This window comes from Mastigoproctus giganteus, chromosome 1 (genome assembly GCF_048544385.1).
Source record: "Mastigoproctus giganteus isolate SK-2022 chromosome 1, ASM4854438v1, whole genome shotgun sequence".
Lineage (NCBI taxonomy): Eukaryota > Metazoa > Arthropoda > Arachnida > Uropygi > Thelyphonidae > Mastigoproctus > Mastigoproctus giganteus.
Genome location: NC_143575.1, coordinates 239,375,126 through 239,400,944, shown reverse-complemented (window position 1 = coordinate 239,400,944; position 25,819 = coordinate 239,375,126). Strand labels below are relative to the sequence as shown.

Here is a 25,819-nt window from a genome sequence, read left to right as displayed (position 1 = left end):
CGAACAGCAGGGCTTTCTATCCTCGGAAACTCGGGTTTTTCATCTAGCAATAGAGGCAAATCGACCAGAGGACATACACAGTTTATGGACATATGGGCTTGAGTTTCCCCTAATATGACAGTTTTTTTATTCCCTTAGCAATAGATTACTTATGAAATTATGACAATGTTGTCTTTGTTGTCTGTAAATCATGGACAAAACTGTAGCATGATTTGATTCTTTATATTCAGAAAAAAGTTGACCTATTTAAGTACACGATTAAAAAAAATTAGCATAGTGCTGCTCTTTATGATTCTCTCCTTATAACATAAGCACTTGTAAGATGTGGATCTTACAAATATAATATAAATATGTATTTTTGCTAGAATGAATCCAGGAAGGGCAATGGAAGGTGAGAATTAGCATTAATGCCCGAGCATTAAATTTAAAGATAGTAAGTATTGAGATTGGATATTTAGTTTTAATGTAAATAAGGTTAAAGTTTGAAGAAACACTGGATTTGGGGATGGGACAGTTATAGATTTATATGTTAAATAGCGACTAAATGAAAACAAGTAATTTCGAGTAATGTAAAAGAGCAAACAAGGAGAGCAGGACTAAGTAGAGGGTGCCATTTGAGAAAAGGTGTGAAAGGGTTGCTGAGGGCAAGAACAATAGCACCATGAAACGGGATTTACCAAGCGTCTCTTTTGATCTAAGCCACCGTTAGGAAGTAAACAGGAAATTAGTGGACGTCCGGTGTTCACATCAAAAGAAAACGGCGTCAGGGTGGCTAATATTTTGGAGAGTGGTCATATTTAGCAGAGAAGGTGTGAACACAAAGCTGAGTGTTTTGCAAGTGACCGGCAAACATCAAAAGGTCATACTGCCGTGTGAAAAAAAAAAAAAAAAAAAAGAAATTTCTAGACAAGCGTTGGTTTGTGTGCTAGGGAGACAGCTGGGGTGAGATGTTTTAGCAAATAGGAAGGAATGGAAAATTAAGCAGAGTATGAGGATTGATTGCGGATCCTGGGAAGGCGTTCCAAACTTGAGGGAAAGAGAAAAGATCGGGGGAAGTAATTGAGTGAGTGTCCACTCTGTATCTGACTTCTCTGTGGTCTAAGGGGAGAAAGTCGTGAGTGGCGGGTTGAAGTAGAAGTAGATTTTTTTTTTTGGTGGTCGGAGTTCGCATCTCGTGGTAGCAAGATAAAGAAGAAAACTGGGAAAAAAAATATGAGAGAAAGAAAGCCTGGTCCGGCATCGGAAGGCAGTGAAGGCGGTGGTTAAGTTTAAGGTTAAGGTAAACGTGCAAGAAAGAAAACGTGGTCCGCATCGGAAAGCAGTAATATTGTAATCGGCGTCCTTAGCAACGAAATCGAAAGATGTACCTCCGAAGTTTTGTCGTGTAAGAGACTACACTTGTGTCTAGGGCCGGCCTGTTGAGAAATGGCCAGTTGTGCAGATAAATGAGCCAAGAAGAGAAAGAAAGCCTGGTCCGGCATCGGAAGGCAGTGTGCCCAAGAAATGGAAGAAAGCATGTCTGCGACGAAGGAAGCCTTAACGCAAGGGATTGGAAGTAGCGGCCATTCCGGAACGTAAGTCTATTCCTGTTTTTTTTCTTTTTTTTTGAATTGAAGTAAGATTTGCGTTTGTGGGGTGGGTTGTGACTTCAGTAGGGTAGAAGTCAAAACAAAATAAACTCAACAAAACAGCAACAAAAACCAGCCAAATAATAATTTTATAAACTCCCCCCCCCCCACATACACACTTGACAAATGACTATGACTCTTTTATCATTGAAATTGGCTTTTAAGCATGACAGCAAGGATTTACGATGCATATAATTTCCTTTTCTTAATATGTAAATGCTTATTAACTCCACCGAATATTTTACCTTAGTCCATTTAGGTAAAGCTTATTTTAAGTTGTGGACTTCCAGGGGAATAATTTGTCGTTCATTATTAATATACGCATCAGACAACTTGAAATTGTTTGGAATTTTGGTTATGCACTTCTGAATTGATATTGGCCTATAATTTGAACTTATTATATTTATCATTTTTAAATATGGAAGAGTTAAACATTTCCTTGCCGTTGTCTTGAGAAAACTTCGAATGGGATTTTCCTTCGGTAAAGAAAAAAAAAATTAAGAAATACAGGCAGGAATTTGATCGCCATCACAGTACGAGATTTTATTTGCCATCTTTTGAATTTAAAAATTACTTTTAATTAGAAGAAACTTCCTTTAAACCATATCTTTAGACGTACAAAATTTAAAAAATAAAATAAAAATACTTGCAAACACGTTTGTTTGCTCTGAAAGTCATTCATTTCCAAACCTTCGGAAGTAATTAGTGTTTGAATAATCCTCTTGTGTTTGGATTAAACATACTTCCAGAGGGCTTTGGGATTATCATCATGTAATAAACAACATTCAGTTGACTGCAGATCATTTTGTATCGTAACTGCCATTCAGTTTTGGCTTCGTGCGTAATGTAGTATATAAAGATACCTCCAGGTTATTAATTGGTTTGTTTATAATGAAGATTTTGAGAGAAAAATGTTGTCAGTTATTCTTATCCCTGTTTTCGACTTAGGTTACCCCACAGTAAGTATTAATCATAAGCAATCTTCCTAATTATGTTCATCTACCCCATACAATTCTCTTTATATGATTCATTTTATACACAGTATTTCAAAAGTCAAAGGTTATTGATGCTTAAAATGGTTAACACAGATGCCGAGTATAATCAGAATTTATTGTTATTATTATTATTAGTTTAGGTAAAGGGACAATGGCATTCTTCCTGCTACCAGCAAACGTCCTAGAAATTATAGACCAGTCACATCCGGTTGTACCACAATCCATAATTTTTTCCCTTCCTTTACCGCCTTTAAGCACGCATTTCTGTGTGAATAAAGGTGGGCCAATTGAATAAATACGTTTTGTTCTTACGCCCAGGAGGAGTCCCTCGACTTTTAGTAAGACTGTGTACATAAAAAGAAAAAGTTTCAACCATATGTAGTCTTGCTTCTCTAATTGGTTTCTTAATTTGTAATTTTATTTTTAAGTGATAATTTATGTCGATTTAAATTGTGTTATTGTGTAAAAAAAAATTAGGTTATGTTGTTCTACTTGATGAAGTGTCAGTGATAAGAATCTTGAGCGTGGAGCTTATTAAATAAATAATGATTTTAAAGTTCAAGGCGATTTATAAATAGATGGTATTACTCGACAAGAGGTGAGAGAGAAAAAAAAAATGATAAAAAATTCTTACAAGACTAGTTTGAAAAATTAATTACCTTCTGAACTTTAATGTATAATTAATCACAATGATGTTATTTAAAGATCGAGCTCTCAAGTATTTTGACATGGTAATAGATTTTAAAAAAATCGCCTTTACTGAAAACTAAAAAGAGAAAGAAAAAGGAATTACAAGTGCATATTTAATTATTGTTAAACTGTTAATTGTGAGATGCTGCTATTTTAAAAGGTATGTCAAGTGGATTATCATTAATTTAACTTCCTGTTTAATCTTAACATTTATTTTTACTGTTAAATTACTGTTAATTTTGTTAAATTACTGTTAATTACTGTTAATTTAAACTACTGTTAAATTTACTGCTAATTTTACTGTTAACATTAATATTTGCTGTTAAATCTTAACGTTTGGTCTGATTTTTGAGAGCTGTATTTTCTGCCCCCAAGCGGAAGAAACTTGCATTAACTATTTATTCAAATTATTTTATTTATTTATCAGTAAAAGACACCGCATGTATTTCCTGCCACCAAGCGGAAGAAACTTGTATTAACTATTTATTCAAATTGTTTTAATTATTTATCCGTAAAAGACATTAATGAATAATTTTAAGCAAGTGTCTATAAAATGCATTAAGTACTTAAATAAATCTTAACTTCTAATTGTTAAATTTAATCTTTTTTAAAAACTTTAATTACAAAAATTAATTTTTCAAAACACCTTTTTTTCTCTAAGATAAATCTTGTAACAGGGATATTTGTTTGAATATTGTAAATTAGACCAAGTAGAAAGTATTTCATACATGCACCAAAATTATGTATCATAAATTTATTATTTATTTTGTAGTGTTTTTTTTTATAATTTCAGCTTTGTTACCAAGAAGTTTGTTCGTTTTTTTTCCCCATTGGGTAGGTTTTTATCCACCTCTTTCTTTCTATTATTTCAAATTACATTGAAATTTAACCATCATCACTCGAACAAAACAACCATTAATTATTCATTCAACTTTTAAACCGGGCTTATTTGAAAAAATAAAGAAATGTTAGTTGTTTACTGATATTTTAAGTTGTTTACTGATATTTTAAAAAAATTCGATAAATTATTTATGACTTTATAAGGATATTTTACATTAAATTTTTATGGTTACTGAGAAACAATTTTGGAGCATGTTTGTTACTATGGAAACGTAAGGGATCTGTAAAAGTTATCTCTAAGTTTAATTTCAGTAATTATACAGAAAGCATATAAAAAAGATAGATAGAGAGAAAGTCATCTATAAGGAATTATTTACCACGATGTTTTCGTTTGACTTATTTTTAGATCGCTGTAAAGAAGGAATCAGGTTGGGGGAACGGGGAGGAAAAAGAAAATGCAAAAGAAAAATCAGAATTAATCGATCAGCTCATAGCTTATTTACCGTCTTATTTACTGAAAGTTGTCTTTAAGTTGATGAATTGTATTAAACTTAGCTTAATTGAGATTCTTTCCACTATGTAGGAAAAAACTGTGAAACATTAGTTCCAAAAAGGCCACCATGTTTCCATGGTAACAAACACCGACTGCGATTAAGTTCGCCACCTAGTGGGGATATTTCTATGTTTATTTTCAATAATTAAAGGAAATATTTGTTGAATAATTACATATTGTAGCTTAGAATTGATGAACACATTTTGTTCCCCTGGCGAATAAATACACAGTTATTTTTAAGTCTTGTACAGAACTTCAAGAAAATTAAAAAGTAAAAATTAAAATTTAATAAAGATTAAAAATAAAATTAACTAAATATTAAAATTAAAACAAATGAAATACAAAAAACTGAACCTCTTCTTAATGTGTTCCACTCCTCACGTAGGTCATCCAGCTGACTTTTGAATTTTCCCAATTTCTCTCCTCCCGTCCCCTCAAACGTTATCCCTACACGTGGACATCTGCTTTACATTCTGCACTACTGATCTCTATTTGAGATTATGTTTATTAGATGAAATAACCCCTTTAACGATGCTTTTCCTATTATGTACGAATATAAGCAGCTTGCACTCTAAACACCAGCCAAGCTAAAATGTAAACAAGCCACCCAGATATGCTTACTTGGTATGTTAATGAAGCCAAGGCCTATGGGAGCGTCACACACACACACACACACACACACGCGCACACACAGACACACAATGTGCAAATACGGCAGCGATCAGAACAAAAAAGAGAAGTAAAAAATTATCTCTTAAAGGTCAAATTGCAAATTACACGGTCATTTTATAAAAAACACCTTTATTAAAAAAAAATACTTTAAAGTTTTTCTAGGAAGGACATTAACAGTGAAAAGCAGATAAGGCAAATCGAAAGTTGTTTTACTTCAAGGTCACTACGTGTATAAAGATTGCTCCATCAACATGTTTCTTTAGGATAAAAACTTTACACAATCGAAGCTGGCGCTGTATTGAATATTGTTCTGGTTGATACAGAAAAATTTCTTTGCCCACGTGAAAAAAAAATAACTGAACGCTAGCTTAAGTCTAAAATCGTGGTGTTTTAGCAGATTGTTAAAAAAAAATTACATCGAAAGAAAGCTTAACCTTTGATAGGCAGGCTATCTTTAAAAGAATAATGTTAGAAACTCAAGGAACACTTACCTAACATCTTGACAACTGCTTTTCGAGACGATGACCCCTGTAACCTTTTAGTTGACTGGCGGGTTAACCTCCGTCCAGACTTGGTAGATCCGTTGGTGGACGCTGTTGAATACCTAGGACTCTGACCGGAGACTCCCACGGACCTCCGCAGTTGGAGGCCAATGAGGATGTAGATAACCGACAGCACGGTCATCGGCACGATGAAGAAAACCCCCGTGGAAATCTCAAAGGCGTGACTCAGCTCCCGCTTCACTTGACAAATGGCCGACTCCTGGACCAGTTCACCTTCGTCGTCAAGCAAGTATACGATTCCGAACTGGTATGCCATGGGGATGGCGCAAAAGGCCCCGCATATCCAGATGCAGATGATCAATTTAATGGCCCGCGACAGTTTCGACATGGTGTGCGCGCGGAGCGGGTGGCAGATGGCCATGTAGCGTTCCATAGTGAAGGCGGTGATGGTGAGGATGGAGGCATTGGTGGAGGTCTCGGAGGTCAAACCTCGGATGATGCAGAAAGCCTCTCCGAAGGTGTACGGATAACGTTCCCACAGCAGATACAGCTCCTGGGGAAGACCCAGCACCAACAGCAGCAGGTCGGACATGGCCAGGCTGAACAAGTAATAATTGGTCGCCGTATGCATGTACTTGTTACGGGCGATGACTACGCACGTGCAAATATTCCCCACGATTCCCGTGACCAGCAGGATAGTGTACACGAGGGTCATCGGTATGACCATCGACAAGGGGTCCCTGCGGGGCCCCAGTTCGTTTTCTAAGTCTAAAGTTTGGTTCTTGGAAGTCATATTCTCGATTCCAGCGATTATGATAGCGCTGGCAACGTCCGGAGACATTGATGCGATTGGCGGTGACATATCGGGGCTGATTTCAATTAATTCCCCTTCCGTGTCGTAGCGAAATCGCAGTAAAGGGTGTCACCATGGTAACGTTTGTTTGATGAAGTAACTCGCACGGCGACGAACTTCCCCGAGAAAATTTGGCACTCGCGAGGGTCCATACGCAAATGCACGCCGGCGTGCATACTTCGCCTCAGTCTCGACGCTTGATAGCCTTTCCCGTGTACGAAATGATCGTCGTTCGAGGTCACGGCACTATCCAGGTCATGACTTCGCGGTGAGAAACGGTGGGCGCCAATGCGATTTATGCTCAGTCATCTCGTGCTGCACGAGCCGTCTGTGACAATTACTCCAAGGCATGCGAGTCTGAACCTTTTGGTAGCAACTAAGGCACGTGACACGCGCGCACACACACTGCTTCTCTCTCTCTCTCTCTCTCTCTCTGTCTCTCTTTCTCTCCGCTCCGGAACAGATCTCCGGCAAGACTGATAGGATAGTTCACTTTGGCTCTGCCTCAAAATGAATCTCGACCTCTCTCGTGTGACGTCATTGAGACTGATATAATACGCCCGTGCTGTTTTTACACAAGTGGGGGAAGATTACCATGGTGAGAGGGGGGCAGTGGAGGGGCAGGGAGAGGATCGGCGAAGTAAAGAAGAAATTGTTTGGTTGTCGGAGATGTTGTGTTGAGAATATATAAGACGGACCGGGCACAACAGGTTTTCTTACGTTTCCCGAGCTTCTTAAGATATCTTAGCGTTCACTTTATTAGCGGGAGTGTCCCCCATCTCTAATGATAAGGGTGGAAGAAAGTGTAAAAGTTATCGGAAGAAATGACTGAGCAAATATAGGTCAGTGTTGCTTCTTTCTCTCTCTCTCTGATATCATGACGTCTGATAAAGAAGCCGATTTTATTAATGCAGACAAGAAAAGGGACGGGTGTGGGCTTGATTAAATCATTCGATACGAAGAAAGACTGAAACAAATTGCCCGAAGAAGAAGAAGAAGGAAATAAATAAATCTTTATTGTGAAGTAGATTTACAGCACAATATCCCATCACGGCGACGAGCGCCAGGGGTTCACATATAGATAACATAAGTACAAATTCAAATGGCTACAAAATATAGCGAACACATACAAAAGGCTACAAAATACAGATTACAAATGCAAAAAGAAATGCAAATACATCATAAAAACAAGGAGCTGAACACAAATAAAGAAAAACAAATACAAGTTGGCAGTGATTCAGGTTTCAAGAGCTTTGATAAACTTGTGTCTGTCCTTCTTTTTACTTATTATGGTGTCGATGTCGGCGTCCACACGGTTGAGGGCAGCGAGCATCTGCTTGGGCAGAAATCTTTCGGTGAGTACAAGCCTGTTGTGGTGAGCCACAAGTGCTGGTACCGACCTTAGGCTTGGCTGTGGAATCCTCCAAGAGCAAGCATTCCAAATATTTGGAGATGATATTAGGCCTGAGATGAGTTTGGCTGTGAAAACCAGCCTCTTTTCAACGATCAGGAACTTCAACCTCGGGATGTCGAGTGCTTGTGCCATCATGGTAGTTGTGGTAGCGGGAGGTAGCCGAAGCTTGTTATTCGCCCATTTCAGTAGCCAGTATTCAGCAGTGTACACCCGCTTAAGGTTTGTATGTGCAGCAGAGGCCCATATTTCTGCACCATAGAGAATGGCAGGGTAGACGGTGGAGGTGATGAACCTTTTAACAGTGGCAGGATGTCGGACGTGTAGCAGCTGCTGCTTTGAGAACCACCGTAGACGAGAAAATCTGGTACTGAGTTTGTCGATCTGGTGGACAAAGGACATCTTTTGGTCGAACAGAACGCCAAGGTCTGTGTGCGAGGGTACGTTTGGTATTCGTACCCCTGCGAGTGAAACGTTGAGTACTGTCGGCATGGATTTAAGGGAGAATATAACCTGAGCAGACTTCAGAGGGTTGATTTTTAGATTGAAGTTTGCCAGGTACAATTCTAGATCCTTAAGTTGGGAATTGATCCTGTTGCTAAGCTGGGCGGGGTCGTCGCCAGGGTTAATTGGAGTCAGCAGTTTGAAGTCATCGGCATAGCATAGGAGACCATTCGTTGAGGCAATAATGGGCACGATGATGGCTGTGAACAGGACACCAGACAGGACACCCCCCTGCGGTACTCTAGCAGTAATGTCGCAGGATAGGGTATGTTGCTGCCGATGGAGAATAAGTATTCTGTGACTGAGAAGTGATTCCAAAAAGCACAGCATATCACCTCGAATGTGAAAATTCTCCTTAAGTAGGAGGAGCAAGGCCGGAATCGACATGGCATCAAAGGCTGCGCTTATGTCGAGGTATGTGGTTGCTAGCTCAGCTCTTTGTTCGAATGCTGAGAGAATGCGTTCTGTGGTGGCTGCCAAGTTAGTGATTGATGATTTTCCTGCGATAGCATAATGGATTTCAGGTGGTTTCGTCTGGAGGATTTGTTGAGTGATTGTGGGTAGCAAAGCCTTTTCAAGAGTTTTTAACAGACAAGAGGCAACTGATATGGGTCTGAACTGGCTGACGTTTGAGGCAAATTGGTTTTTGGGGATGGGGTACACTCTGTATTTATTCCACTGGGGTGGAAAATAATGCTCAGCGAGGCATCTGTTGTAGATCGAGAGAAGAGGGCCTATGATGAATGTGCTTAAGCATTTGATCATAAATTGTGGAATTCCATCCTCCCCAACAGTGGCTGTTGTGGGAAGGGAATTGATGGCACGTATGAGCTCCTGTTCCGTGATCTGGATAGTCCCTAGGACATCTGAAGGGTTTTCATAGTCAGGCTGGACAACTGTAGATGGGACTGTGGTTGTATTTGAAAATCTGGCGATGTATTTGAGCCATTCTTGAGGATCAAGCATGTGATTGAATCCACCATGTGGGGCAGCATAGAATGGCTTTCCTTTCCTCAAAGTGCGGTTAAGGTTCACTTGGATTGCGTCAGCTTTCTTTCGATTAAAGTGGGCCCTGGCACGGGAAAAGGCGATTCTGTCTTTACTGTCATTTGTATGCTTCCATTTCTTATGTAGGACATGTTTCATTTTGAAGCTGTTGTTAAGATCAGCAGTCCACCACGATCTGGAACGGGGAGTTACTGTTACTCGTTTGGTGGCAGCATAGTCGGTGACGGATTTAATCCAGTCAGACAGGAGTGTCACTGCAAGGCTGAGGTCGCAGTCAATGAGGACATCCCAAGGAATGCAAGATGCTGCTTCTACACAGAGTTGAGGATTAAGGTATTTAGGTGCTGAAACGTATTTGACTATTTTGTTGTCAGGGATGTTGAAGTTTGGCACCTGCAATGACCATGTCAACACTATGGGCTGGTGATCAGACAGGAAAAATGCGATGGGATCATCCTCAGCTGTGCATGGTGTTGAAGCAAAAGCGAGATCCAGTAGGTTCAATCCCCTGGTGGGGTTCTCATTGACTCGTATCATGTTGATGGATTTGAAGAACTCGCAGAGCCTGATAAAGAGGTGATGTCGGTTTGGAGGCAGGTTAAAATCACCACAAACAAGGCGTTGTGCAGACGGACGAAGATGGTTTAAGAGCCAATTCCCCAAATCTTCAATAATTTCAATTGTAGGCCCTGGGGGAATATACACAGATGCGATATCAATGTGGCTGGAGTGGAAGCGTAGCGAGACTATAATCGCTTCGAAATCTTCAGTTGTAGTTGAGGTCGAATTCTCATATGAGAATAGGGAGGAGTTGTACAGTATGGCTACTCCACCGCCTCTAGATTGCTCCCTGGATGCAGACAGCATGTTGTAACCAGCAATAGCTGAGCAGAAGAGTGTATCTTGATTAGGTTGAAGCCACGTTTCTGCGAGGCAGACCACATCAGCGACCTGGGAGAGAAAGATCTGTTCTGCTGAGTCTATTTTGTTCCTAATGGACCTGATATTTTGGAAGTAGACCCTGATGACAGGTGTTCGACGAACTTCCGTCCTGATTGGAGGTGTTCTGAGTTGGCGTGTTCGAAAGCGAACGGCTCGACGTCCTGACGAAATATGGACTGGTATTTTATGGGGTCCATCACCTAGGGGACTCAGGATACTCTTATCATGGCGGAGTGGTGCCTTAACTGTGGGGTTTGGCAGAGCAGTGGTACGAAAGGAGGACTGTTGAGATCTTTGGAAGTTGTCCGGGAACAAGTCCAGTCAGCTGTGGGTAGTGATGTTGCAGACTTGGTTTTGGTGCAGAAGTGGAGGTTGGGGAAGGTGACTGGTTCTCCTATTATAGTAGGGTCGAATAATGGTGCCAATAGGCCAGATAGATTCGGTTCGAATTAAATTGAACAGGTCCTGTGCGCATTCAACCCTGAACGATGCGCAGCGGGGGTTCCTGGTGTGAAGTTGCTGCACCTTTAGTCGAAGGTTTAGTTGATCACGTAGAACTTCAGCAACATGATTTGCTGTGGTAGTTGGGGCTAAGCGAGATACGAAAAGTTCGCTAGAGGATCTGGACTTCTGCCGTCTGGGAGGTGTGTGGGAAGGCTGCAGTTTGGAGTTGGTCGATGTGCCAATTCGAAGCCATTCACGTGAAGCCGTACTTGTTCGTTGGCTCACTCTGAGGTTCCTACTTGTACTTTCCTCTGGTTGCATAGGATAGGATGGATATGCAGTGGGGTGAACTGGGAGTGGAAATTGTAATGTGGAGGAATCCGCTGGTTCGAATATTGAATTCGCTCCGACACTTAATCCCAGGCCTTGTGAATATGAGAATTGCAAATGAGGTAGGACAGGACAGGCATTGCCAAGAGTTGGGTATGAAGGTGGAAATGATGACTTTTGCCTCATTGGCATAGAGGTAGAGAATTCGTTATTGCAAGTAAGAGAGTTTATGCATGCGGTGCCATTGACCGTAGGTGGAGCCTGCTTCTGTAATTGTGGAAACCTCTCATTTGTTGAGTGGTGATTAATATCAGTTGCCCTTTTCAGGTTCTTCTTGAGCGCACGTGAATGATGCGCTTTTGTGGATGGTTTTTGTCCTTTCCCATCTGTTTTTAGAAGCTGGCTGGAGTGAGGAGATGGCGCTCGACGAAATCCTATGTTTAGCCGTTTTTCAGATTCGTTCCTACCTGGAGCTTCTGATGGATGACTGGCGATTGATTTTTTTCCTACATTCCTGGCAGACTGATACTGTAATGGCCTTTGGATAATTTTTATATAATCTACGAAGTTCGTCTGAGTTCAGAAGGTTAGTGAGTTTGCTCGGATCTGCTAGCTTACTCAGTTCGATCTTATTATAGATATCAAGGAGTATAAATTTCATCTCCTTGTTTTCTTTGTGTAGCACTGTGATGTCGTCTTGTAGCTCTGCCAGTTGTGCTTTTGAGATTTCATTTCCATGATCTATTTTCGCTATTGCTTCTGATGAGGGTGTCCTGAAGTTTAATAATTTATTTTCAAGCTGATTAAATCTGGAGATCAGCCGCTCGGTACTCTCAACAACTGCGTCCTTGGTTCCAGAATATGACACACCGGGTTCAGGTATCCTCAGTTCTAGAAGTTCGTCAGGTTTCGCACCTGTGATGTCGGTTCTCTGTTGCCCCGAGTCCTTTAACTGTGTAAACTCAGCAGAAAGTTGAGAGATTGCGGTCTGAATTTCGTTTACAGAATCACGTAGCTGAATAAAATCCCGAAGGGATACGCACTCCGGATCGGTTTGTAAGTTAGGTGAAGTGTCATCGATTCATTTTCTGCTTGTTTGCAAAGTTGACATTTCCAAGAATTTTTAATTTTCTTTGCGAGTCTTTTCAGATTAGCGTATGGGCTACATGGCCCACAGAGGCGAACGGCTTTGCACGAAGTGCACACGAGGACATAGTCAACTTGATAACCACACCCTGTGCAAGTAGTAGGTTCGCTCATGGCTGCAGAAACCAAAGGTAATTACGATTTAAAGGATTAGCAGCGTCCTTGAAGACAGTGAAAAACTGAACGGCAAATACAGAAAATCCCCGGGGAGTTGGAAGTATTGTATCGTATTGATAAAATCAGCCAAGAAATCATATAAAATAAAACATTACCTGAGGAAGATGCAAGCCATTATTACTGGACAGATTATCAATTCAAAAATTTATATACGTATCGTATACACAGCAATATCCACTAGGCCTAACTGTTAACAATGCGCGTGTGGCTACAGCAAAGCGTTAGCAGACTGCTAAGCCTAAAGGGATTTGGTAAATGACGAGAGAGTGCAGACAAGATAACCCTCGTAATAACAAAATTTTTTTACCCACGTAATCCTCTTGCGAAGTTCTTTTAGCTGGTACACTTTTTCAGTGGAAGAAAACACTTTAAACACATTAAAATAACTCAACATTCAGGAGCTCCAGAACACGTGGCTACACTGAATGACGGCCATAATGAACATGGATAAGAGAATTAATGAATAAGAGAATTAATCCATCACAGAAATTAACCCACTTTGCGATTGTTGGAGTCATAACCGCATACTGAAGTATTTTTATTTACATTTTTAATTTTTTATTTTATATTTTTAATTTATATTAATAAAAACGGTTATTATGAGCAATTTTTATGGTGGAAATTTCTATTATCAATTTTTTTTATTGTCTATAATAGTTGTAATAACGTCATATTAAGAATTTATGAAAAATACATAAAATATAAAAGAAAAATTAAATTTTTGTTCACAAAGTACATAATGATTTGAACGATTTCTTGATATTCTCGGAGGACTGTTGAGTTGTGGTCATTAATGAATTCTTGCAAATGACGAAAAGTAACCAAATCAAAACAACTTTCAATGTTTATAGGTGGAAGGGACGCATTAAATCTAGGTGTTATCAGTATTGATGCAAACATTTTAGTTTAATTTCTCTCTAAGGAGAAATTTACTGAAACTGAATGTGCTGAACAAAATTAATGTAATGGGGAAACACTCATGACTCCGGATTGCTAAGTCTTATAAGTTTTCGCTATCCATCTACACCTTTGTTAAAACTACATTTTTAAACTCGCAGTTTTTAATAGAGTTAGGTCCATCCACGAGTTCAACAGTGGAACAGATATTCCAATATAAAGACACAATTTTGTGGCATCATGGGAGGAAGTCACTCGTCGACTATCAATGGTGTGTGTTCAGTGACTAAGAACTTGCTGGTGTCCCCAGATTTCAGTTACAGATTGTGGAACTGGCAAAGAAATTGGTATTGAGCGTTGCTCTCCAGCAAAAATCTAGTTCGATGTAAGGGTGTCTATAAGATTCTGTGGTAACAAATCACATTCTTCCACCAGGGCAGGCCATAGCACCAAGGGACCGAGGAGTTCGATGTCGGAATGCAATGCGATGCCAAAGGGCGTCCCACACATGTTCGATCAGATTTAATCGTGCTGGCCATGGCAGTTGTTGCATATCTGCAGTTTCAAGGTATTTCGCCTCCACTTGAGCTCTGTGTGCATTGGCGTTGTCGTGCATGAAAAGAAAATGTGGCCAACCAATGCACCCCTAAAAGGTTGCACATAGGGTTCCGGGATCTGATCTCAGTACCTGTGCGCAGTTACGGCATCCCTATGAAAAAAATGGAGGGGTCCGGCCATTGGCAATATTCCGCCCCACACGAGAAAACCGCCTCCACTATAAGTGTCCCTTTCTCTGATGTTGGGAGAATTATGTCATAATGAATGGGTCAATGATTAATGGGTCAATCCCTCCAACATCAGAGAAAGGGTTTGTCCCTTTCTCTGATGTTGGAGGGATTGACCCATTCCTCGTTGTCTCCAGATGAAACAATCTAGAATCTGTTTGTAGGCTAAAACAGAACTCATCAGAGAACACGGCTCCAAGTCACATGTTCATGGCACCAGTTTCGACGAGGTCTGTGGTGCTTTGGAGTTAATGGGATCAAATCAAATCAAATTATTATATTAGGGCCACCCATTATTTCTAATATATGTATTTTGTCTGTAAATTGCGTGTATTCTCTGGTCGATTTGCATGTTTTCCTGGAAGAAAAAAACTCAGTTTCTGGGGGAAAACCTAGCTATCTACGCCTGAGACCGATTAACTCAGCCACAGAGTGAAAAAAGTCCATTAAAGTTCCTCGCGTCATCAACGGGATTCGAACCCTGGCCTTTTCCACGCGGTATAGGGAGGACGATGACGATAGCACTGTGCTACTCGCGCAGACGTAGGGTTGATGACAGCGTTTGCTTTAGTTGACGTGTCAGTCGGGCGACCTTGGCAAGCTCTTCTTGTAATGGTTCCTGTCTCTTCATTGTACCGCGACAGCATTGTGTGACACATTAAGCCAACGTGTCACCTCCGCATGCGACTGACTGGCTTCAAGTTGTCTAACAGCCTGTCATTTCAAAGAATCATCTGATGACGATCACTTGTTATCCTCAATACTGCAGATGTGGCTAACTCACTGAGTAGGCAAAAAAAAAAAAAAAGAAAAACAGGAATGAAATGATATGATCGCAACCCATGTTTTTATAAGCATGAATAATTTGCATAATTTGCAACTCTGTAAGGTGGTACATTAGATTGATTTCGATTAGAAACTCGGAATTTGAATGGCAGGATGGCCAAACATTCGCCTTCGGCGAAATTGTTCGCAATAAAGTACTCATGAAAAACATTTTGTTCTGTTAATTTTGTCGAGCAGTTTACACTGAAAGGGCAGAATTCACGGGACACTTGGTTCCTGGGCAACGCGACGCTATCATCTCTCTCTCGCTAGTGGACGAACCCACCGATTGGCGGGTATATAGGTACACTGCATTCAAGTAGATGGTAATTCGATATCAGTATGGATAAACATCGTGAGTTAACCGACTGTGAAAGAGGAATGACAGTGGGTGCCCGAAGCATGGGTCACTGTATTGTGGAGGTCGTACAGAAATTGCACTAACCCAGTTCGAGAGTATCCAGAGTGTATCGGGAATACGCCATTTCCGGAATAACATCTCATCGTGGACAGTGCTGTGGGCAGAGAAAGGTGGTGGATGAACGTGGCCGTCGATGACTGTGGCACAAATCACCACCGACTTCAACGAGGGAGATGCCTGAAACGTCTCCACCAAGACCATCAGGCAATCGTTAGCCGCAGTAGATTATGGGAGCCACCGAATCACCAGAGTCCCATTGCTAACACCACGACACAGGACTCTACGCCTTAACTGTGTGAAAGAACATCGGTACTAGACCTTGGATGATTGGAGACGGGTCTCCTGTTCGATGAGTCCCGTTTCCAGTTATTTCGAACGAACGGGAGGGTGCGTATCTGGCGGAAACTGCACGAAGCTATGCACCCGTCATGTCAACAAAGAACTGTTCAGGCAGGCGGACGGTCGGTAATGGTGTGGGGCGTGTTCAACTGGCAGAGGTTGGGACCTCTGGTACGTTCAGAGATTCTAGACGAATCTCTGAATGGTCCAGGTTACGTATCCATCCTTGCAGACCATCTGTATTCCTTCATGGTCATCGTGCACTCACAAGGCAATGGACCCTTCCAGCAAGACAATGCACCTCAGAGACAATGCACCTTCCCACAGAACCGCGGTGACAAGAACATGGTTCGAAGACCATTTCGCAGATTTTACCACCATGGAATGGCCTCCCCGTTCATCGGACATGAACCCTGTGGAGCATCTTCGGGATGTCGTGGAAAGGTCCGTTTCAGCTTTGGATCCTCCACCCAGGAATGCGACGGAATTGTGGACAGCGGTACAGGAAGCATGGATGGAAATACCGGTGGAACGCTTTTATCAACTAGTGGACTCAATGCCTCGATAGGTATCCCACGATTTCTGTCCACTCAGTGTATATATGCGATTTTTTTTCTCTAAATGATTGGTGGAAATAAGTAAATCTCTGGAAGCCTGAGGCTTAAGCCCCTAAGGTGTGTCAGTAAATCAATATTTAAATGGCAAAATGCAGTAATTGCATTTTGCCATTTAATCGCACAGATTTTCATCAAGATGATAGGGAATTAACATAAGTAAAACACAAAACCCATTTTATAAAATAATAATCAACACTATTAAATGATAAAACGGAAATCATAGAATATATATAAAAAAGAAGAAAATTTAAATTAATCTTATTTGTTATTTAAACAATGTTTGTTTGTAAAAGCACCACCACAATATAATTTAAATATTACTTATATACAGGGAAAGGGGCTCACATCTGGTGAGTATAGGCTTAGCCTACCTGGGGTCCTGACATGGATATCATCATTCTTGGTTATTCCCTTGTACGTCTGACCTCCCCCCATTGAAGTAAATATTTTGGTTGCACAACGCGTGTGAAAACCAGTTTGACATGCAACGTGTGCCGGGATCAATAAGTAATCAACCAGGAAATGAAGAAGTACTTCTCATTAATCAACAAAGGCGCTGTTTTTTAATTTTTTCTTTCTTCCTACAATGTATATATTCTGTGGACACCATGATATACTTTATATATTGTCAATTTGCAACGATATCATGGAGGTAGGAAACCTGATTGATGTCCTCATGTTTGGGCGATGTTCCACTGAACGAGTACGAAAAGATATGACACGAAGTGTTTAAATTAGTTCTTATGGATACTCGCAGCGTTGGCTACAGTATCTTATGAGATATTATGTTGTGCAAATGTGGGTTAATGGGCTGGTTTTTATGTTGTGTGCATTGAAAATGGTGGAATAACTCAAGAAGAGTCGGAAGACCCTATTCCTCTGCTGGAGATATAAGAAAGACTATTCAAAAAAGACCTTTAAGAGTTCTTTCAAATATTCCAGGGGATTCGTTCTTTCTACGTTCTAATGTCCTTGATGTCGTTGATGATTTGAAAGATCCGAAATCTTTGTAGGTTCGAATCCCCTTGATGATTTGAAAGAATTCTTAAAGGTCTTTAAGAAAATTTACACAATAGCAAAGACACGCTCGTATACTAGGTTAAAAAACCAAAGTTTGCATTGGACATCATAAGAGATATTAGAAAACTGGATGCTCACCACATTGGATCATCCAAGAATTGGGTCCTACACTTTAAAAAATTAAGGAATTTATACTTTTATGTATTGAACTTAAAAAGAAAAAACTGTTTTGTTTTTTATTTCTTTTGTGTTTCATTGAGAGCATAATCTGAACAGGCAATTTCCGATTAGATGTCTCACCTTCGAAACTTAATTTACAATTTCAAAGCTAAGAAAGGATAATTTCTTAATTATTTTTATAATTCTTAATTTTCTAATTTCCGACTGTCTTAATTAAGGACGTCATACGTATTAAAATTTCCTGTTGCAAATATAGAGTTTCATTTCGAAAGAAAAGTTGACATCGTGGAACAGCTGGTCGATTTACACGGTGGGAGTGAAACGAGTTATTGGAAAAGCCTGATTTAAACGGATACTTGTGAGGGCGCTAAGATCTTACTTGTTGCCATGGTAATCTATGAAAGTGACAATCTGCTCTTAACTAATCTGTGTATCGGTATCCTATTAGGAATCCTTCTCAAAGAATAGAATAAATTCCTCGGATTCATTCGAAGACTATAAATCAGATTTTTACAAAATGGAGTCCATTTTTAAAATGTTCGTGGACGACATGGAAAGCCGAACGATGAATTCCCAGCGAAATTACCCAATTCTCACAACCCGTTCGTGTTTAACTGAAATGGTTGCTTAGCAACGTGATTGTATTTTTGAAAGGAATGCTGCAGAACGTTTTTTTTTTTTTTTTATTTCTTTTGGTGAGTGTGATATTTGAAGGCACTGATATTAGATATAGGAGATGAATTATTCTCTGTTTTTAAATTAAAGTTCCAAGGGAAAGATTGGGGAGGATTTGTAGGGGGATTAGTTTTAAGGTTAGTTGAAAAGTCCAGCAAAATAAGTTTTGATATCAACGAACTATAAAGTGAGATATTCCGACAAATAAGTTGAATAAAAGATGAATATATTGCATCCATTTTATGTTGAACTTCTGCACACGCTATTTCCAATATTTTTTCACTTTATGACGCATCAGTGTCCTCTTGACTTGATCGATCGACCCTTGCCAATCTTCATTTAAAAATTTTCAAAAATAAGAGAAATATTTTGCCAATTCTGATATCATCTACTCGGTACTTTCGAAAATAAATATCATTCTTCACTAGCTGCTTAACTAAATTATCAAATTCCCTCTAGATGGCACCACGGTATATTGGACTATTCTAAACTTTTTCATATTCTGTTTAATCGCGCTTCCTGGGGCGTGGGTGGTACATGAATAATGCTGAAAAGTTCTTTAATGTTTAAAAATTGAGAATATTTCCATCTTGTTAAGCTAAGGGACTCATAAGAACCACAAGTGGTCTAAATTAGTCCACTTCAAAAGTGTTTATGTTCATAAAGGCATTGTTGTTTATGACATAATTTCTATTTAAACTGCTTGCAAATTTTAAGTTAATTTTAAATAACGAATTTTAAGATTAACTTCTTGAATGTTTTAATCATTAATTTATTAAAACTCCCATTTCGGTTTATTAACTGATGTTACTAAACAGAAATGGGAGTATTCGCCTCACTACTTGAATCTTTAAATATCTTCTGAACTCCTTTATCCCAAGTTTCTCTGGGTCTCATCACACAGTTGACACTTCCGCGTGCGACAGCTAGTGTTTCATTCATTTGACGTGTGAACTCGTTGGATGACACACGGCAGCTGTACGGTGGTATGAAAACGAAAGGTTGACTGTTTGTTTGTTTTAGGTTTTACGGCTACATTAGCATTTTTGGCCACAGTGCACCCAAACATTGAAGAGTACGCTGTCTCACTCAAAGGTAGTGCAAAGTCACATGTCCTTCTACGGTTCCAGTATGTTGTCACGTTCAGGTATGACGAAAGTTCTCTTCGTATCCAGCCGGAAGAGACTTGGTTTGATGTCTGAGAATGCATAACCTCATTGAACACTTTCTGATGAACCGGAAGATCGGCTTCGGGCCAGGCTAGAACGTCCTGGAAACTGAAATGACTTCTATTGAAAGACACATTGCGTTATTAAGGCTAAAGGTGGACCAACGTGTTTATTCTATCAATAAAAGTTTCCTTGAAAACTGTACATATCCTGTTACTTTTGGCAATGGAGTGTATTTATTATTAGTACTCATCAATATTTGTGTAACTTTTTTCTTCTGTAGAGAGTCCCACCTTGGCTGAGAATCAAAGCGAAAACTTGGATGCACCACCAATACTGCGGTGGTGCAACTGGAAAGTATTTCATAAATCCGGATTTTCCTGAATCCTAGAGCTCTGTAAGACTTTATGCAGATGCAACAGAGAATAATTTCATCCTACAAGACGATCATACCCAAGTACATCGTAGATTGGCTGATTGTTCTCCAAAGATGAACACCATTACTGATTTTTCCAGGACGCTCTTTAAATCCTAATCTTATAGAGTATGCTTGATATGCTCTCAGGAGACGTATTCCTGCCCTCTTCAATCTCTCAAAGATCTTTCCCTCAAATTCGATTAATTGTTAATTGTTTCGATTTCTTTTTAAATATGAGAATTATAAAATTCGTTTTATCTTTGAATAAAAGATTGCATTCTCCAATGGTTCGTCAGACATAGAAGAATTAAAGAGATAACCAAAGCTTCCAGAAGAAGAACTAATCCCATTTTACTTTGGATATCAGTCTCTTTATGTTCAAATGTCTTTTGAGGTGTTGTAATTTATCACCAAGTTTCTTTGGATTTATGGATAATCAGCAAGCAAAAGCTAAAACTATCTGCTTTGGGTCCAAAACCATCTCGCCTTTTGTTATGATAGATGTGCTCTTTGCCTTATTGATTGAATGCTAGACAGGATGATGGAACTGCTCTCTTCTACACTCGATCTGACAGACAGACTGAATATATGGATGATTCTGTATTTTATCTAGCGTTTTTCTTCCCTACAACTTAATGAATTTAAGAGTTGTTATGACTAATCCAAGATGCGTTCTTTGTAATTATCCGAATATCTTTTTAAAGATTAGATACAAAGTGATCGTGAAAAGCGTATTATGAAATAATCTTCCAAGTTTCTATTTTTATAGCGAGGAAGTAATCCCGCGTGCTCTCTATTTTGACCACGGATGAAAGCAAGTTATGAAAAGTATGGATTTCGAAGAAACAGCGCTCAAATTAAATTCCTTCGGTTGGCGAATAAGAGAAACCAAAAGAGTATTTTTCTGTACGATTTTGGCCTTTGATGAAATTTTCGATTGCAATTCAAGTACATCGGTAGAGGAAATTATATTTGGTGGATAGTTTAATCAGTACTTAAACATATGTATTAATATATTGTAAGTTTGTATAAATTGTGAACTTATTACTTGGAATTTAAAAAACATTTCCAGCGTTTTATTAATTTCAATATCAAATAAATCTCTGTTTCCAAAAAATTGAGTTGAATAACTTCCACTTCGATCTTTTCGCCAATGATTTTGCCAACCATTCTTTTCGAATATTTGAGTTGACAAAGCTTCATCTTCCTAAGTTTCATTTGATATGGTTTTCTTGGCAATAAAATGCTATGATTCTCCAACTGCGACTAAATAATCTACAGTAGTATCAAAAAATTATGGAACAAGAACAAAACGCCTGATACATTTTAATTCAATTAAAAATAGGACCAAAGATTCGTCATTTGTGAAACAAACTAGCCTCTGTCTGTCTGTCGTTTGCTGTACCTTCAGCTACAATACATGTAGAAGATTAAGGGTCCAATTTTCAGGTTGAAGACTTCAACAAACATTTACAATTTATACTTCCATTTATACTTCCGCACAAAAATGTTTGGAACCTTGATATTTTTCCATGACAGATGGCATATGTTGGAGATATGATAATCTTATATTAAACATTTATTACTGAAGGAATAATAGAATCACGATAAGAGTGAGATGCATTCTTTTACCATTTATCAACAAGAGTTCTGTTGAAATTTAAAATTTGTGGATAACTGGGTATCTTGTGTATAAAACCAATCTGCTATTTTAGAAGTACTCAATCTGGTGTTGGGAGGTGATTATAACCACCGAGATGACAAACTAGTGGGATATTAAAATATCCCCTTGGGAGCAAAAAAAAAAGAAAAAGCCGAAAGTTGAGCAAAGTCCATAGGTGGCGCCTATGGACTTCGTTTTGATTCTGTAAACTTAGAGAAATAACATACTTTGTAGCCTATAATGTTTGTTAACAAATGCAAGACAAGGGAAGATTTCACAGAACCCATCCAGATGGCTGCAGGCATAGTTGTTCAAATGTCAACAGTTTCCTCGTGAATCGACTCCCACCATTTCCGTTCTTGTAATCGAATGCCCATACAACGGAAATACAATATAGATAGAAAGCGATGTGCACAAGGCTTCTCATGTACAACATGTTTGAAAGGGGAGTATTTTTTTAGTTTTTCAGGAAATAATCTTTCAAGCTCGCTCGTATCTCAATACAATTGTTTTAACGTGGTCCATCGACACTTGTTAGTTTTCAAATCTACCTACACCCCACCTAGGACTCAATAACGACTACCACACACTGCTGGATATCGTATTTATTAAAACCTTTCGAAATGAAACAATAATGTTCGTTCTGATGGCTTTCTTAGAGATAAGTTTGATGCGTGTTTGAACGAGGTAGATGGAGTGGGTGGACTTGAAATACTCCATTAATACATGGGGCTGCTAAAATGAAACAAGAATCATTCTTTACCAACGCCTTGTCAACAACGTTCATATCGTGTTCTAGCTTGTTTTTTCCTGTACAGACAAGTTTTTGTTTCGTTGCAATCGGTTAAATTTTGATCGAACTGTGCCTCTTTAAGTGTTTTAACCCTTCAGAGTGCTGGAGAGTACTTTGAAGGAGATAAACATTATAATTGTTGCATTTAAAATTATAAATAGTTTAAAAAGTATTTCTCACTTCTTTTTAGCCGTACCATGTATATTTAATTTGAGAGAATTGCAAACATTAGACATTCATTAAAACTTAGATCTCCTCTGAAGGTCCCTCATGTCTGATTTTTCCAAAACCCCAGGGAAATATACTATATTGCCAAAAGTATTCGATCATTCAGGAAGGTGATAGGGATACTTTTGGCAATGTAATGTATATTTTCGTACTATGGGGTTTTCACATTAAAAAACACGTACATGTTCATGTTTTTAAAGAATTAATATTCCTTTGAAAGAGAAAATCATGGCGCATGGTTGGTCACTTAGCCAAGGGACGATACCACTGTGCTAGCCATGCGCGTGGCTAGCACAGTGGTATCGTCACCGTCCTCCCCACACCGGGTGGAAAAGGCCCGGGTTCGAATCCAGCAGTTCCTCAATGAAAGTGTATTTCTGGCTTTTGTCGGAGTGATAAACTTAGGTATTGAATACTTAGACTCATTCAACCCAAAGAAACACGAAGAAACACGAAGCCTGAAGTCTGTTGTACAAGATTTTTCCAGGAGGACAGAACATTAACGGTGGCGTGGTTGGGTGCATTTTTCGTCTTTCTTTGTGTCTCTCTGTAATAAGCCAATGGAGAGAACGTTTGGATTATTGAGTTCTGGCCTAGAAGTCACGCTTGGAGAAAGACACAGAACTTCTATAAAGATTTCAAAGAAGGGAAATCAGAACTGGTCAGCCAATCGACATTCATATGCGAAGCGCAAAGCTTAGCAAATAGCCACCTATGGTGAGGGACTTGATTGAGATGTGTAAGACCCTGAAGTGTATCAGTAAAATAACGAGGGTGTTATATTTTCTCTGGTAGAAGAAACAAGAACTAAAAATATAAAATCTAAGGGAGAACAGAAGATTAGACCTCATGAAATTTACTTTGGACAGGGCATTCGTCCAGCAAAACAGGCAAACCGACCAGAAAACACACGCAATTTACAGACACAAAGACACATGGGTAGATGTAATCAATTACGGGTGACTCTAATAAATAATTAATTTATTTATTTTTAATAGAATTACACAATTTTGATATATTATACGTTGAGTGGACAAAAATCATGGGACAACTACCTAGTAGCGGGTAGACCCACCTTTCGCCCGGATAAGGGTAGTCATATGGCGAGGCACTGAGTCCACTAGTTCACAAAAGCGTTCCACAGGTATTTCCAACCATGCTTGCTGCACCGCCAGCCATAATTCAGTCGCCTTCCTAGGTGGAGGATCCAAAGCTCGAACGGACCTTTCCACAGCATCCCAAATATGCTCTACAGGATTCATGTTCGATGAACGGAGAGGGCATTCCATGGTGGTAAAATCTGCGGAATGCTTTTCGAACCATGTTCTAGTCACCACGGCTCTGTGGAGAGGCTCACTGTCCTGCTGGAAGAGTCTATTGCTCTGTGGGTGCACGATGACCATGAAGGGATGCAGATGGTCTGCAAGGAGGGACACATAACCTGGACTGTTCAGATTTGCGTCTAGACATACCAGAGGTTCAACGTGTGCCACTTGAACACTCCTCAGACCTTTACCGACCGTCAATCTGCCTGAACAGTTCCTTGTTGACATGACTGGTGCATAGCTTCGTGCAGTTTCCGCCAAAATATTCACCCTCCCGTCCGCTCGAAGTAACTGGAAACGGAACTCATCGGACCAGGAGACCAGTCTCCAATCATCCAAGGTCCGGTGCTGATGGTCGATGTTCTTTCGCCGAGTTGAGGCGTAGAGTCCTGTGTGTTAGCAATGAGACTCTGGTGAGTGGGCCGTTTCCATAACCTATTACGGCTAATGATGGCCTGATGCTTTTGGTGGAGATTTCTTGCACCTCCCTTTTTGAAGACGGCGGTGATTTGTGCCACTATCGCTCTCCGGTTGGCTGAAACAATGCGAGACAGACGTTGACGGCCACATTCATACACCACCTTTCTCTGCCCACAGCGCTGTCCACGATGAAATGTTATTCCGGAAATGGCGTTTTCCCGATATACTCTTGATTCTGTCGAACGGGGATAGTGCAATTTCTGTACCACTTCAGCGATAGAGTGACCCGGGCACCCTCTATCATCCTTCTTTCAAAGTCGGTTAACTCACGACGTTAATCCATACTCACATCGAATTACCGTCTACGTGAATGCAGTGTACCTGCCAATCGGTGGGTTCGTCCACTAGCAAGAGGGTGACAGCGTCGCGTTGTCCAGGAACCAAATATCCCATGAATTCTGTCCTTTCAGTGTACATAGCTTTAGATTCCTCTGATCAAACCAACCAACAATCTCGCATACCACAGCGATATGAAATCACAAAATTTCTTGAATAAAATAAAAACCATGTCTGAAAATGGTTACAGTTCATTTCTCACGTACAGCAGCATCAGGAATGCAGAGGCCATACTAAAGCTTTTTCCTCACGATGAAAGCTATGATATCTTTTCTATTCCCATCTCATCCTTGTGTCACTTCCTTACTTCTTTCTGAAACTTTAGTATGTCATTAGTGAACCCATGGAAAGGTCAGGTTGTTATTTTCGTTAAGAGCGTCTCAAACTAAACGACACGTGGCTCTTTACCTACTGACTTAAGGAAATTGCTTGGATGGAAAAAGCGCTGTCGGAAGCCAGTAGAAGTGAGTTCGCTATTCTGTTGAGGACTTTGTTAAATAAAAAAAAGAGGACATGAGCTTTTCACTTCTATTATAAGAGGCACTATCAATAGGGAGAAGTGCTCGTCTTTATATACGTATATATATATAAAAAAAGCATTTCCCCTTCCTTTTTCCCTTCTGTTGAATATTGTGGAGTAATCATGCTAATGCTTTTACAGGTACTTCAGGTATTTCAGGTTTAATTAGTTGTAAATTCGTCTAAAAATTAATGGCATTAAACGACTCAGAAAGTTAACGATTAAGCAAAAGTTATTAAATATTTAAATAAACTGGTATAAGCTTTAATAAATTCAGTTTTCTCTTGATACACCAAGTCTGGACTTCAGTACAATCTATTGTTCTCTAAAGCATGCTCTTATATTTTTAATTTCATCCTTCTGTCTGTGATCTATCCATTAATCTAAAAAATGGCATGACGTAATATTTTGAAACGTGGATGAGATGATCAA

General features: G+C 39.6%; 1 protein-coding gene across 1 annotated transcript in view; it reads right to left on the bottom strand.

Annotated features, from left to right (window-relative positions):
- Window positions 1-7,198, bottom strand: part of LOC150091678 (pyrokinin-1 receptor-like) — a 50,294-nt gene extending 43,096 nt beyond the window's left edge. Inside the window, exon 1 of the mRNA XM_090376359.1 lies at window positions 5,870-7,198. Coding sequence (XP_090232485.1) covers window positions 5,870-6,743 — 874 coding nt within the window. The 5' untranslated portion in view covers window positions 6,744-7,198. The remainder of the gene's footprint in view (window positions 1-5,869) is intronic.
- Between the last annotated feature and the right edge of the window lie 18,621 nt (window positions 7,199-25,819).